This window comes from Malaclemys terrapin, chromosome 7 (assembly GCF_027887155.1).
Source record: "Malaclemys terrapin pileata isolate rMalTer1 chromosome 7, rMalTer1.hap1, whole genome shotgun sequence".
Lineage (NCBI taxonomy): Eukaryota > Metazoa > Chordata > Testudines > Emydidae > Malaclemys > Malaclemys terrapin.
Genome location: NC_071511.1, coordinates 124,249,061 through 124,264,079, shown reverse-complemented (window position 1 = coordinate 124,264,079; position 15,019 = coordinate 124,249,061). Strand labels below are relative to the sequence as shown.

Here is a 15,019-nt window from a genome sequence, read left to right as displayed (position 1 = left end):
ACTGAGCTGCAGCGTGTAACTTTCCCATCAGTCAGTGGTCGTTGGATTCCATGTGGGGAAACGCCAGCTGTTGCCTTCCGGACTGTAAAGAGCCTTATAGGCCTTTCCATCCAGAATAGTGACCCCGACTCCTGAGCAAGCCTTCACCGGGGCTCTGCTCCAAAGTCGCTACGTGTTTAAACGCACGTGCTCTTGGGATAGGTCACAGCTAACTGGTCCACCTGTCCAGACCTAGGGGGCTTTACCCTGGGTCTGGCCAAGCTGCACTCATAGAATCCTAGAATCTCAGGGTTGGACAGGACCTCAGGAGGTATCTAGTCCAACCCCTGCTCAAAGCAGGACCAATCCCCAACTAAATCATCCCAGCCAGGGCTTTGTCAAGCCGGGCCTTAAAAACCACTCAATGCAGGCTCCAAGGAACGGGCACTGGCAGGCTCCATAGCTGCATGGTTCTGTGGCTTGCAGAAGGAGGGAGAGGTCTGGCCCAGACTGAGCAGTGGTGGACTGGATCGCGGACACTGCTAGACTGGGGAGCCAGGATTAATATGCCTCAAATCTTCCTGTTGCCTCCTGTGTGGTTAGTAATTGTACTTGGGCTTTTTAAAGGCCTATGACACAGAAGGGGGCAGGTTCTTATTCCAGCCAGTAGAGGGGAGTGATGAGGGGGGCAGTGAAGCCCAGTGGATGGGGTATCGCACTGTCAGGGGACTGGGGCTCTGTTCCCAGCTCCACCACTGACACGTGTGACCGTAAACAGGTCACGTCCCCTCCCTGTACCTCCGCTTCCCTTCCCACGTGGCCTTGTCTGTTGAGATGGTGAGTTCTTCAGGGCAGGGGCACTCTCTGCGTATGTACAGCACCTAACACAGCAGGGCCCTGCTCTCCCTGGTGGCCAATCAGTGCTACTGCAATATAAATATTAATAATGCTGTAAGTGTGTGTGTGTGTGTGTACATCCACAACCTCCAACACCAGTTTCTTACAACCACCTAGAGACACACACACACCAGGGGCACCAGAATGGGGGGGACCAGGGAGCCATGTTCTCCCCACTTTTAAAATGGGAAGGGCAAAGCCATAAGAGTAAGCGATAGGGTCAGGGGGTGGAGAGGAACGAGCAGGGAGGTTCTTGGGGGAAAGAGGCTGGGGGCAGGGCCTTGGGGAAAGGGGCAGGTGGGGAAGAGAAGGGGCAGGGTAGGGCCTCGAGGGGGAATGGGGAGCGGGGGCTCAGGGAGAAGGGGTGGTGAAGGGGGGCACCCCCCCCACACTTTTAGGGTGCTTCTGCTGTTCCTGACGTGCACACCCCACCTTCTTCCTGTTCATTGCGCATGTAGTCAGGCCCACTAGTGCTGCGAGTCAGTTTCCCCCTCAGGTCCTCATGGAGAGCAGAGTGGGGGCTGCGTACAGACCCACTGGGGGATGCTGGTTTGATCCAGTGCTGAGATTCGGGGCCAGTTTGACCCATCAGTATCTCTTGAAGGGACCGAGGCTGGAGGCGAAGAAACCCAAGAGGGCCCACTCGTCTACTAGTGCTTGACTTATCCAAGTGTTAATGAGGCTGCAGGTGCCCCAGACCTTCAGAAAAACAAGAAACGAGGAGGCTCCAAATTCTTGCTTACGAATTAAGTTGAAGGCTTCAGCCTCTCCCTGTGGTGCAATTAATCGAGGCAGCTCCGTCCACCGCCTCTCTCCCGCTTTCCCTCCCCCTGCTTAGACCAGGAATTAATTACTTGATTATAAATCCCCGAGTGCTGGTTTATATTAGCAATAATCCCCTCAAAATTGGTCTTTGCTGCCATTTCCCTCCATGTCCCCGTTGCTGTGCCGTGTCCAACCGGTTCGTTTCCCAACGACCCCTCCCTTCTGCCTCGGTCATTAACGGTTAGGAGCCCAGCGGCTTTTTCTGATGGGATTAATGCAGGAAGAATTAAGGGCAAACGTCTGAGAAGTGTGTGTGTGTGTGTGTGTGTGTGTGTGTGTGTGTGTGTGTGTGTGTGTGTGTGTGTGTGTGTGTGTGTGTGTGTGTGTGTGTGTGTTATGGGCAGGGCGCCCCTGACGTAGCAACTGGAGTTGCCCGGCGCTGATCTTATACCAGTGGCTCTTCGCTTGCCTTCTGGCAGGGATGCCGGGCCGCCGAGCCAAGCTGTTTAGCGGATGACTCATATGGTTGTAGCCATTTTTGGATTTCTAATTTATTCTGTCTTTTAGGGCGTGTGCGTGTATGTCTCTTCCATCTGGCTGAAGCTGGAAAATACACTGTCCTCTTCCCAGAACAAGGTTCCCCCGGTTAGAAAATAGAAGTTGCTTGCGGGGCTGCCGTCGGGGGGGAACCTGCCAGAGCTTCCTCTCTCGCTGGAGGAACCTGAAACCCCCTTTTTAATCAATGGGAAAATGTACCAGCCCAGCCCCAGATTCCACCTTGACAGTGATCAGCCTAGAAAACATCTCATGATATTTCACTCCCCCAGCCAAAAAACCTCCTTGTGGTGGGAGTCGGATTTCGCAAGCTTGGTTTAGGCTGAATCTTTATTATCCAAAAAACACGTGTTTCAGAAATGAGGTCACCTTCTCCCATCTTTTGGGACGCATCTGAAGCGCTCTTTATCTGCATTACCTTCGTATCGCCCATCTTGTTGTGTCTTTCGCTCTTTACACAACAGAAACAATGCGAAGGAACCGCAGGGGCACAGTTAGGTCCCAAATAACCATGTTTACTAAATATACATGAACACGTGAGGCCTAGGGACAGACACACGGCTGGTCTGACTAGTTTCTGGCAGTGTCTACAGCATAGAACCCAGTGAGCGTCACTAGAGGGCTCACAAGCTATTAAAAGGGATACTGCCTTGTTCCTATACACTGCACATTTCACTCAGATCAGCGAGGCGATACTATAAATAGTTCCTTCTGTCATCACCCCTGAAAGAGTCGGGGAATATAGGGATTTGGACTGGAGGTCGAGATCTGGCACTTGTTCCCAACTCTTCCACTGATTCGCTTTGTGACCTTGGACATCTCTCTTTGCCTCGGTTCCTAGTGTATCGAATGAGAGTAACCTTTCTTTTCCACAGCACTTTGGGATCCTCTCATGTAGGGAAAGGCCTCTAGAAGTGTAACTTAGTAGTAGTAAGATCCACGTATATGTAACACCCTGTACCGGGAGTTATGAGTGGGGATTGAACTTGCAAACTTCGGTCCCTATGCATCAGCTTCTATCTCTAGAGCTAAAGGAGTAACTCAGTTAGTTGCTGGTGTAGTAGGCTCTTATCCTTACCAGCCATTAGAGAGGACTACAACATGCTCAGCCAGCCTGTTAAATTTATTGCCAGTATTATTATTCCCTGGGTTCTTTACTTGGTTGCTTAGACACAAACCCTGTCCCTGAATAATGGGGAAGTGGGGCTACACGGGACAGAGGGAGGAGAATGGATGGGGAGCAGATGGGATGCACTTTTTTCTCTATTCGTCTTGTTTACATTATTACTCTTGGTAGCCCCTTCCGATTGCGTCAACACTTGTTCGTAACCAGACCTGGTGGTCCTATAGGAAGCGGCTGTGGCAAAGGGGACTCGTACGGGAGACCCCAGGAATACAGTACAGCCCTATGGTTCTCTGAAGGTCTGGGAGGGACAGTGGATAGATATCTTTGCGTATTCAGTGGAGGCAGCTGTGAGTGGAGCCAGCAGCTCCTCCCTCAGTTTCTAAAGGTGTGCTGTTTCCTCCAGGCCAGCCGGAACCCCAGATCTCCTCCTGCTGGGGTGCCAGAGTGTCTGCCCCGCCAAACCCAGTCAGTACCGGCCCGTTGGGTAATTGTGATGGTCATTGTCCCTGTGACAGGGCTGGGCAGTGTCGCTCGTAGCGGGGAGCCGAAACGCAGGGCCCTAAACAGAAACGGGTCAGACCCCACAGTGGCCAGGCCCGCTGCGTGGAGAGGGAACGCTGACCTTTCAAACCTGTTCCGAGGTGGTTTCCACGCACAAACAGGCTTTCAGCCTAGAGGAGTTTCCTTATCAGCTCACGAAAGCCACCAAGAAAGAACCAATATAAAGTCCCCCGTGAGGGAGGAGGCGGGGATGTCTCTCTCGCTCTGTAAGACCCTCCCCATCGTCATTGCTACCCCCAAAAAGCCTGGCACTAGAGAGGCTGCGAATCAGGGATGGATGCTGCCTGCTAGCTGGGGAGGGGTGCTTGGGATGGGACCTCGTAGATCAGGTGGCTCTGGGGAATTTCAGACCCCTGAACGGTTGACCCGGTAGCCGGGATGCCCCCTCAGCCGCCCCGCTGATGTTGTGTAACGCCGATCCCGCTTGCGTCTCTCCTCCCTCGCGTGCCCTGCGGCTCACCTAACGGCCGCTCGCCCCCTGCTCTCTTGCAGAAGATGCTGATGAAGCAGCAGGACCGCCTGGAGGAGCGGGAGCAGGACATCGAGGAGCAGCTCTACAAGCTGGAGTCGGACAAGCGGCTGGTCGAGGTAGCTGGTGCTTTTCCCTCCCTCGTGCCCGCACCCTTCGACCAAGGCAGGGTGTCGCGCGGCAGCAGGGCACGAGCCAGTCCTCCCGTGCCGGGGGCTGCCCGGGCATCGCCTTCCGTCCTCGAGGCGGCTGCGGCTTGAGGTGCTGGGCATGCTGGGGTTAGGGGCACGGAGGTCCAGCCGGCATGGAGTTAACTCTCTGCTCGGGGCCGGGGCAGAGCTGCGTTGCTTGAGGATCCAGCAGGGGCCCGATGCTGGTGGGAGGTCTCCCGGAGCTGCTGGCCATCCGGATTCGTTAGGGGAGTCTGGGCCCAGAATGGACCCCCAAGTGAAGCTGGGGCTAAGCGAGGGTGTGGGGAGCAAAGGGGCTGATGTGGGGCTGCCCTCTCCGGGGAGGAGGGGGCGCCCTGCTCAGACGCTGGGGGGCTGGGATGCAGCCGGGGCTGGGTTTGTCTCTCTGTGCCTCGTTCCTCAGGTGCCAGCCAGGCAGCCCTGGTTGGGGAAGTGGGGGAAAGTCATTTGGTACAAGAGCTTTTCGTTGCGGCTCCACACAGCCCCTCTGCCTGCCCCCAGCTCCATCAGGCTATTGAGGGTTCTCACTGCTCTCCCCCGGGGCCATGGAAGAGGAAGGAGCATGGGGGAGCATTGGGGGGTGCGGGAGGGAACTATCTTAATACACTCCAAGCCAAGCTGGATGCCAACGCCTCTCTGGGCAGGGCAAGGGACCCAGAGGTGCGAGATCCTTATATAGGGACGTCGGGGGGAAGCGCCGAAATCCACAGGAGAGGGGAGACTTCGGAGACCGAGGTTAATATTTTCCGTCCCCCTCCTCTTTATGGCCCCACGGCATGGCAGGTCACCCCCCCGGGGGGCTCAGGCAGGGTAGGGGGCACGTGGAGCCTTTCAGCTCTAGCTCGCTGGCTCCGGGTGAAACTGACGGGGGGGTGTCTCAAGCCAGTGAGCGTGGAGGGATCTGGCCCCTCGGCGGGCAGGCTCGGCTGAGGATTCAAGGCCTGAACGGGCCCTGGAGGCAGCTCCCCTCGCTGGTGGAGTTGGCTGCTCGGGGGCGGAGTTGAGCCCCCATACACCCCCGGCGCCCTGCTTGGATCTGGAGGGAATTCGATATCCCAGCAGAGGCCATGAGCCTCCACAGCCGCCCTGGGACCTCTGCGGTTCCCAGGCTGCTCAGCTGCACGGCCAGGGACGGTCCGGCTGGCAGACGGCCCTGGAACTGCTCCTCCACCCATCATGGCCCTTCCCAGGCACGGCAGAGGCAGTGCACCGAGGCCTGCGGCTGCAGGTCGCGTTGGCTTCTGGATGGAGTTAGTGCAGGGTAGGGCAGAGGGCAGGGAAAGGCTGTTCTCTGGGTTGTTAGAAGCTAGGCCTGGGTGGGCGACACTGATTAATCCACTGTGATCACTCCTCAGCTCCCCCCGCTTCCCCGAGCCAGGAATGGAACCCAGGCATCCTGACCCTCAGGGCCACGCTGTTCCCTCTTGTAAATACCTCCACAGCCCTGAATATCTTGGTCAATGGGCTGAGGCAAAGGCGAAGGGCTGGCCTGTCAAGGGGGAGCGGCGGGGCAGGCCGGGGATGTCGGCACAGCACTAGCAGGCCCTGTCCCCGTCCCTCCCTCCCCGAGGGCGGTGGGCGGGGCTCTGCGGCGAGCGGGCGTGGCGGGCGCTGACCCTGGGCGCTCTCTCCTCCCCCCCGGCAGGAGAAGGTGAGCCAGCTGAAGGACGAGGTGCGCCTGCAGTACGAGAAGATGCACCAGCTCCTGGACGAGGACCTGCGCAAGACCATGGAGATCCTGGAAAAGGCCCAGGCCAAGTTCTGCAACGAGAACGCGGCCCAGGTGCTGCACCTCAACGAGCGCATGCAGGAGGCCAAGAAACTGCTCAGCTCCGTCCAGGTCATGTTCGACAAGACCGAGGACATCAACTTCATGAAGGTGCCGAGAGGGGGACCACTGGCCATGGGAGGGCAGAGGGGGAGCCCAGGGGATAACGGGCCGGATTCTAATGAAGTAGGGGAGGGATGGGGGACCTCTTGGGGCAGCAACTCCTTTGTCAGGATCCCTGGCCTGAGCATACCCCCTCCCATCGTGCCCCCAGAACAAAGACACTCGAGTTTAGTGATGGGCTGGGAGCGGAGTCACCTCGTGATTCTCCCCACGCTGGCGATACCCCCATCTCCCAGCCTGGCAGAGGAGGTGGAGCGCCATAGGGGAGGGGGCTTCTGGGCAGGGGACAAGGCAGGATTGGCTCCTCCCAAGAGTCTAATTTTGGCCCCAGTCTCCCGGTGGCCAGAGTAGCTTTTCCAGCCCACCGGCCCGTGTGTTCGGCTGTGAGCCGGGACGCACCTCCATCCTTGCTGTGGATTAGCTGGTTTCTCCTGGGGTAGGCTGGCAGCGGTTGGCCCTGCCCGAGTGGATCATCTCTAAACAGAAAAGGGGGACCCTCGGGATCTCCCACCTTCCTGTGCCTGGGTGGGCCTCCCACCCAAACCCCAATTGAGCTGGTGCACGAAACGGCTCGATCCCTCTGCCTCACCTCGCTCCCCGGGTGGATTCCGACTGATCAAGGGGCCCTTCCCGGCCTCGAAGCTGGGGTGGGGAAGTGGCTGGGCCAGTATCTCCCCTCACCTAACCCTCCTCTGGTGGTAATCGCCTGCTCGCAGGCCCCAGACAGCTCTGCTCCTTTAAGGCGGATGATCAACCCCTGAGCTCCTGCCGCCTGTGCTGGCTTCCTTAGGAAAGAGGCTTTAAAGGAAGCTGGGAAAATCTCTGGCTGAATCCAGCTGATGAGCAGGAATTTACACCCTGCTAGAGGGGAGCGCTGGGGCCAGTTGCAAACACAGCCAGTGGGAAAGGCCAGGGCCCCAGATCCCTTCCCAGAGGTGAATCTGAAGGCTGCTGTTTTGGAGAGTGGCGGTGAAGCTAGCTGGAGGGTGGGCACGACGGGGCAGTGCTGCGTTAGCCGTTCATCCCTGGAGAGTCTCCTCCTGAACTGTAACACCGGCGCCAGGTGACTCTGTCCTATCCCAGCCCCTGGCGGGTGACTTCTCCGCATCTCACGCCCCCCGCGGCAGTTTGGCATGATCTCTGCTCAGGAGAGAGCCAGGCCTGGAGCGCATGGGGCAGGGGTGCTGCAGGTCCTGGGAGAGGTGCATCGGGACACAGCTGAGACGATACACAGCAGCCACTGACCGGGGTTTCTCCTTTCCCTTGTAGAATACCAAGTCCGTGAAAATCTTAATGGACAGGTAAGAAGCCAGTCTCTTGGCAACTCAGGTTCTCAAGCAAGGGTGGGATCGGAGGCGTTGTCAGGCTGTGTTGCAGGGCTACGGAGCGTGGCTTAGACACAGGGCTAGGCCTCGCGCGACCTGGCTTCTAGGCCCGTCTCTCACTGAGTGATGTTAGGCAAGTCACTTCCCTGCCTTGTGCCTCAGTTTCCCTTCTCTGAAAAATGGAGCTAAGAATGTACCCCCCAGGGGTTTGGGAGGTTTGAGTCGTTGCCATATGTAGAGTGCTTTGAGATCTTCAGAGGAGAAGCGCTGTAGAACTAGAAAGCGTGGTGGTTGTATGATCCGGAGCCGTTATCTGGGATGGGAAGGAAGGTGGGGAGAAAAGTCACACGCTCTCCCAGAAGAGCGAACCCTCATCAGAAGGGAGCGAGTGCAAGACGTGGCCCTGTTAGCTCAGTGGATCCATCCCTGGGCCTAACAACCGGCACTGTGAGGACTCGCGGTCGCCACCCCTGCAGGGTGCACCTCTTGGTCTCTCCAGCATGGTCCTTGCCTACTTGCTGGCCGCAGAGATGCACACAGGGCACCCGGAGGAAGTCCATGCCCTAGTTGTGACATGGCCAGGCCTGGGAAGGGCCCTAACAGATACATTCGCCTCCTGCCCAAGGGCAGCTCCGAGGAGAGCCACGGACTGATTTGGGAGGAGAGATTAAAAGAGCTGGGAATGGGGGGCCGTGATCACAGGGCATAAGACCCCCAGAAGGGAGGGGGCCAGTGTCGGATGGTACCCGGGATCTAACTGGGGCTAATGGGCTGAATGGAAAGGAAACACAGGCTGGATATCAGGAGCGACTTCTTGCCTGTGCCACGTCCGGCTATGGGGGCGTCTCCTAAGGGAAATAGCGCATGGGGGTTGGGGGATTCGCACCACGGGGCCCTTTTAAAACTAGGCTGGCCAAAGCCCCGGGAAATGGCGCCCAGGAGAGGACTGGCTGATGGAAAGGCCTTTCCGTCCCTGGCTGAAACGGAGCTAATTGCAGATGTTCCGCAGCTGTCAGCCTCTGGGAAAGGCTTGGGGAGAGATCGGAGCCGGGCAGAGCGTGGGGGGATGAGGGGAGCAGAGGGGAAGCTCGACGCTTTTCATGAGTCCTTTTGCTTTCCTTGCCGGTTCATAAAGGACCCAGAACTGCACGGGCGGCAGCCTGCCGCCTCCCAAGATTGGCCACCTCAACTCCAAGCTCTTCCTGAACGAGATCGCCAAGAAGGAGAAGCAGTTGAGGAAGCTGCTGGAAGGTGAGGCGTCCCTCTGAACCATTGGCCTTGTCACGCAGCGCTCTGCGCCCTGAGATCGAGAGGCCGGTGGCATCCAGGGAGAGAGGAAGCCGGATCTCCCCTCCCCCCACCCCACCCCAGTGTCATTGCTCTGAGGTCAGCAGGGTTAGCCCAGGGCTGGAGTCCATCTGCTCTTTGCAGCATGGTGCTGACAAACCATCGCTCTGCATGTCCAGGGTTACCAAAGGAAACAGGGCAGCTCCCCAGGCTAAAAATGAGCAGGGGATTGAATGCACCAGTGCTTGTGTGTTAATTGCACGATGGTTTAAATCAGCCCAGAACCCCTTCGTGACCTCTGATCTCTGCGTCGCTGCAGTAAAGCCACAGGAACTCCAGTGGCTTTGCTCCGGAGTGATGCCGGGGTGACCATGATCAGGGTCCGGCTCTTTGTGCGTGAAGGGGGTTTACATGCAGGAAACGGCCCTCTGTATTTTGTGTGTCTGCAAGGACGGCAGACCCATCAGGAACCATCCCCTGCCGCTCTGCTGCCCTTCCCTGGGGCTGCTACGTCCACCAGGCAACTTGCAGAACTAGCCTCCAGCGCAGATTGTCCTGGGACTATGATCTAGATCACTGGGATGAGAGAGTTCTGGTTTAAGCAATCACTAAGGATCCCTGGGCCCTTTTCCCAGGACAGATGATAGCGCCGGTGCTCTGGCCCAGTTGGAGAACTGCATTCTGCTTCCCTACATGCCATTTCCATTGGTTATGGTGTCGTTTGTTGTGTACATACAGTGCCATGGGCACGTCTGGGGCTTCACCTGGCCCAAGAATCTTCCAGGCTAATGTCGAGTTAACCCAGCACGCAGGACAATGAACAGGGTCTGGCGGAAAGGCATGTGGGAGGATGGAGGATTGGGCAGTGGTGATGAGAGCTGCTCACGGGTGACTTCCTGTCCTGAAATGCTGTGCACGGCTGCTGGCTGTACCAACTTCCCCAGGCGCCCCCTGATGGCCGAGCAGGTTTAGCCATCAAAAGAGGCGGCACAACTCCGTGGCAGGGGCCCACGCACAACCGCTGCGCCCGCGCCCGGGTGAATTTCAGGCTCGGCAGCCAAGACAAAAGGGGACTGGCGTGAATTCTTTTAAATAGATGCTAGTCTTTTTAATTACTCTCCCGGCTCTCCCAAAGTAGTGACAGAAAATGGCTATGCAGGCAGGTGACTTTCCCACCCTGTTCCAATCATAGAACACACACAGGATCTGGGCTAAATTTACCTCTGTCTATCTCTGGTTCCCATCACCATAGTATCTGGGCACCTTCCTGCCATTTGCCTTTAGCATTAACTTAAATAACAGCAAAAGAAACCTCAACTGGCTGTCCTTAGAGTTTGTCCCTGCAGGACCCCTTTATCCCTGTCCTGAGTTCCCTTTGTCTCCTTTCATAGCCCTGGGTTGGAGCTAATAGGGCCCACCTGATCTGGCTGCCGAGGTGAGTCAGCAGACATAACTCTGCCTCTCTGTTAGCAAGAGGCCTGCAGGTCTGCGCGGGCAGCTAGAACTTGGGGCCCTGTACAAGGTAGAAATCTGAGTCCGATTTTTCTCCTGCAAATGGCTCTGGAATCAATGGTGTTACTCTGAATGTCTGCTGTTCTGCCCCTTTAGATAAAGAGGAGGCAGAAATCCTCTCTAACGGATGTAGATGGGATTCTGTATTGAGGCTGCCGGACACAGACAAACCACATGGCTCCCTCTAGTTCCCAGGATAATTAACAGCCCGTGGTGGCTAGCATCGCCACCAGGCAGGGGCTCCTGAAATCACGGCCTGGGACTGCAGAGTGTGCTTCACACGCTGGGGTGACTGCGCTAGCCCCAGATCTGGCTTCTCCAGGCTCTGTGGTTCTTGCCCGCTCTCCCCCACTGCCTCCTCTTGCTCCTAGGCCCTGCCAAATGGCTGCACTACTAATGCAGAGCGTCCCTAGCTCAGCAAGGAGGGTGAGGTCATATTTGGCTGGTGTATGGAGCCCTGCATTTCCAAGAGACCCAGCCGGGGTTCGCCTTGTACGCTGGCCGACATCAATGCAGCTCCGGGGCTGGGAACGGGCTTCGGGAGGGCTGGAACCAGACCATGGCCTTGTAATTACAGCTTTGACCACGGCTCTGAAACCAGCTTCCAGCTCCTTCTTCCCTGTGGGCCATCGCCTTGGTGCAGGGGGCAAATTCCATCCCTTCTCTTTGGATGGTTGCCCGAGGGGGCGGACTCCAGCTCCCTCCCTCTGGACGAGTGCGGTGATCGGTGGGTCCGATTCCAGTGCCCGCCCTCTCTGAAGCATGGCAGCGCCGCCTCGGGCAGGGCTGCAGTCTGCAGGGAGAAGGGACAGCGGGAACGTCAGCGCCTGCCTCTTGGATCGTTTCTGCAGCTGCCCCGCTCGCTGGGCTGTTGGCTGCTTCCCAGAGGGGGCCACCGCGGTCTGTGCAGGATGGAGAGCTCCTGCCCGCAGGGAGGGACTGGCACCGATAGGATCCGCAGTTCCTAGTGGGCTGGCTCAGGAGAGCAGATGGGGTGGGGGTTGCCTCTTCCCACTAGCTTCGGGTGGGAGACAGGCTGGCCTGGTAGGTCTTTCCCAAAGGCCTTGATGCTTTATTGGTCCCAGCCTCAATTTTGCCTAGACTGCTGGGAACGGGAGGTCCCAATCGAGCTGGATTGGCTCATCCTTCCGAAGCCAAGTTCCTGACAGCGTCTTGGTTGGGTGAGACCTGCAAATCCAAGACTCAGCATGGGGAACAGCTAAGATCCCCTGGAGTGTTTCCTGGAAGCTGCAGTTTGCCCACGTGTCCTGGGCCAAAATCTCCTCTCTGCTTTGTTGCTGAATGTTAACTGATCTGCCTGGCCGCTTGCCTCCACCCCAGAAGCAGTTGCGTGCCAGTGGTGCCGTGTGTAAAGCATCACCCACTGGCGATGGGCCAGGCTAGAATTGGTTGGGAGACCACCAAGGGCTATTAGATGCTGCCAGAAGAGCTAATTGTGATTCAGTTGGGGGTGCTCTCTCTTCCAAGTCAGTACCGCACCAATGCCCTAGGAGGCGCTGTGCCCCCTTCCCCACAGCTACAGCCCCGCCCTGCCTCCTCCCACCCCGGCTCGTCCCCCTCCTCCTCAGCGCCTCCTGCCCGCTGCTCAACAGCTGATTGGCGGCGGGTGGGAGGCACTGGCGGGAGGGGGAGGAGCCAATCAGTGGGGCCCCCCAAACAGCTGATTGGCGGCAGGTGGGCGGTGCTGAGGGGGAGGACCTGATCAGCAGTGCCTGCCAAACAGGTGATTGGTGGGTGGCTGGTGTGTGCTGAGCACCCCCCCCCCCCCCCATTTTTTTTTTTTATCTTGGATGCTCCAGCCACGGAGTTGGCGCCTCTGGCTCCTGAATTCCAGCGGTGGTTTCTGATCTGGCTGTTTGTCTTTTCTCTCTCCCCATCCAGGTCCCTTCAGCACCCCGGTCCCATTCCTACAGAGCATCCCCATGTACCCGTGCCCTAGCGTCAGCAACTCCGGAGCGGAGAAACGCAAGCACTCCGCGGCCTTCCCTGAAGGCAGCTTTCTAGAGCCATCGTCCGGGACTGTGGCTAGCCAGTATATGAGCCAGGGGGCTTCCGCTGGCGAGGGCCAGTCCGCACAACCCATGGTGCCTTGTAGCTCCACGCAGCACATTGTCGGACTGCCCAGTGGCCCGCAGCCAGTCCACTCTGGTTCGGTCTTCAACCCGTCTCACTATCCCAATAGCACGTCATCTCAGCAGTCTGTGCTATCCCAGTACGGCGGGCGCAAAATCCTGGTGTGCTCAGTGGATAACTGTTACTGTTCCTCGGTGTCCAATCACAGCGGGCACCAGCCGTACCCCAGGTCGGGTCACTTCCCCTGGACAGTCGCTTCGCAGGAGTACTCCCACCCGCTTCCCCCTGCTCCGGCTGTACCTCAGTCGCTACCCGGACTTGCCGTGAGGGAATGGATTGACGCATCCCAGCAGCACGGGCGGCAGGATTTCTATAGAGTCTACGGCCAGCCTTCCACCAAACACTACGTCACCAGTTAACCATCAGACTCCCCAGAGAGTGTTGTTAATTACACAGTCGGAGATAAAAATCCAGTTTTCTTGCTTTCTTTTTAAATCGCACCCAATTTTCTTCCTTCCCACCTCTGCGGAATTTGGGAGGCCCTTTTCTCTCATCTCTCTCTTTTTTTAATATTGGTTTTTAATTTAATTTTTTCAAAATTCCTCCCTTCGCTGGAAAAAGATGAGGACGAAATTAACGAGAAGAAATTAATGAGGTTTTTCAATCAGACATCTGGTTTCGAATTTCACACGTACTTACTACTTTTTCTGGTTTGGAAAACTTAGAGGGATGGTGGCTCCTTTTCTATTTCAGTGTCTGTGGGTCCTTTTTGGTTTGGTTAATTTTTATTTTTTCCTTCCCTTTAAAAAGAAAAAAAATTCTATCATTGATTCAGTAAGAAACGATACTTGTAGATTTTTGGGTTTGTTTTTTTTTAAAACAAGACTCATCTTTTTTTTGTGTGTGTGTGGAAAGGCCACTTATCATGCATCCTGGCATTTTTTTATTTCCTTCTTTCGGAGATTTGTAAATACACAATGGCAGGAGATTTAATGCACAAACAAACAAAAACAAAAAAAAAAGGGAAAAGAAACTTTAAAAAAAAAAAAAAGAATAAATAAGAAAAAATATTTCTGTTTTAGTTTCCGGGGGGGGGAAGCGTCGCCAAGTTGCACACGCCCCTTCCCGTGTATCGCTGATGCAACTTCCTGTAACAAGCACTTTGTATAAAAAAAAAAAAGTGGACTTCCTGCTATAAGGCACAGGTATTTATTCTGTAACCAATTTTAGAACACAAAAAAAAATATTCAAATAAATGTGATCACTTAGTGCAAATGCCTCGCTTTGCTGCCCCTCCTGCCTCCCCCTCGCCCCCTCCTCCCCCAGGGAACAGGGACCCATCTCTGCTCCAAAAGAAGGCTGTGACTTCATTTTAAAAATAGGCTATTCTCCGGTTTGGTGGGTTCGTCTCTTTAATTCAGGTGTTGGAAATGACCTAAATGAGCAGTGCCCGGGTTGGGGGAACACACGCAGGCTTTGGGCTGCTCACACTGATGTAAATCTGGAAGAACCCTTTTAAAATCAAGGGGCCCGATTCTGGTCTCGGGTCGGGCCCGCTTCTGCGGCGGCTCAGTGCCTTGGATCGTTGCGGTTGGCCTGCTTCTCCGTTGCTTTGCACGCTTTACCCGATTCTCCTTTCATCTTACTCTAGTTTTGCCGTGGTGTCAATCCATTGACTGGAGCAGAGTCGCTCTTCATTTGTGCTGGAGGGAGCGGCGAATCAGCCCCCTTGTGTAGGCCTTTTGCTCCTAATTCAGCAGAACACTTGAACGCATGCTTAAGTCCTGTTGATATGACTTCCTATGGGTGCTGAATGGGTGCATCCCTTGTTCTGATCCGGTCGCGTTTCACAGTCACTCTGGGAGGAGTACGTGACCATGCCTGGCAGAGCAGTGAGGGCAGCCCTTTGACTTCAGTGGGGCTACACCCGGTCGTAGGGGCTACTCCAGGTAATAAGTGCGTGCGGAACCAGGCCCTCATGCTGGTTCTACCCAGTGACGTAAAGTGTAATTACTCCTGATTCTCGCTGATGGAGCGCGAGATTCGAATCAGGCCCATTTTCTTGTCAATATAACCCAGTCCCCTGGGGTGCTGTGTGAGAACCGTAATTGGGCTGTAACGTTCTAAAAGCTGTGACCAAGCAAGGTTTCTTGGCGGATGGGGACAGGACAGAGATTGCCGTCCCGAGGAACTAGAGTGAAATCTTGTTGGCTACAGTGTGTGTAAGGATCTGCCTGCCTTTATCACGTAGCAGTGAACCCCATATGGATACAGTTCAGAGCCACCCCGGGCACATCCGGGGCTGGATTGCACATCTGTTTGTGGCCAACTAATGGGCCCGGAGCGAGTCTGGACCGAGAGATTTAG

The 15,019-nt window shown here is 56.1% G+C and overlaps 1 protein-coding gene across 2 annotated transcripts in view; it reads left to right on the top strand.

The window, feature by feature from the left end:
- TRIM8 (tripartite motif containing 8) overlaps window positions 1-13,921 on the top strand; it is a 53,603-nt gene extending 39,682 nt beyond the window's left edge. The window contains exons 2-6 of one of the 2 annotated variants that reach the window (XM_054033960.1): window positions 4,376-4,474; window positions 6,189-6,422; window positions 7,704-7,735; window positions 8,895-9,010; window positions 12,461-13,921. In XM_054033960.1, the coding sequence (XP_053889935.1) occupies window positions 4,376-4,474; window positions 6,189-6,422; window positions 7,704-7,735; window positions 8,895-9,010; window positions 12,461-13,071 (1,092 nt within the window). In that variant the 3' untranslated portion in view covers window positions 13,072-13,921. The remainder of the gene's footprint in view (window positions 1-4,375; window positions 4,475-6,188; window positions 6,423-7,703; window positions 7,736-8,894; window positions 9,011-12,460) is intronic. The other variant, XM_054033961.1, reaches the window with a different exon arrangement.
- The last annotated feature ends 1,098 nt before the right edge of the window (window positions 13,922-15,019 follow it).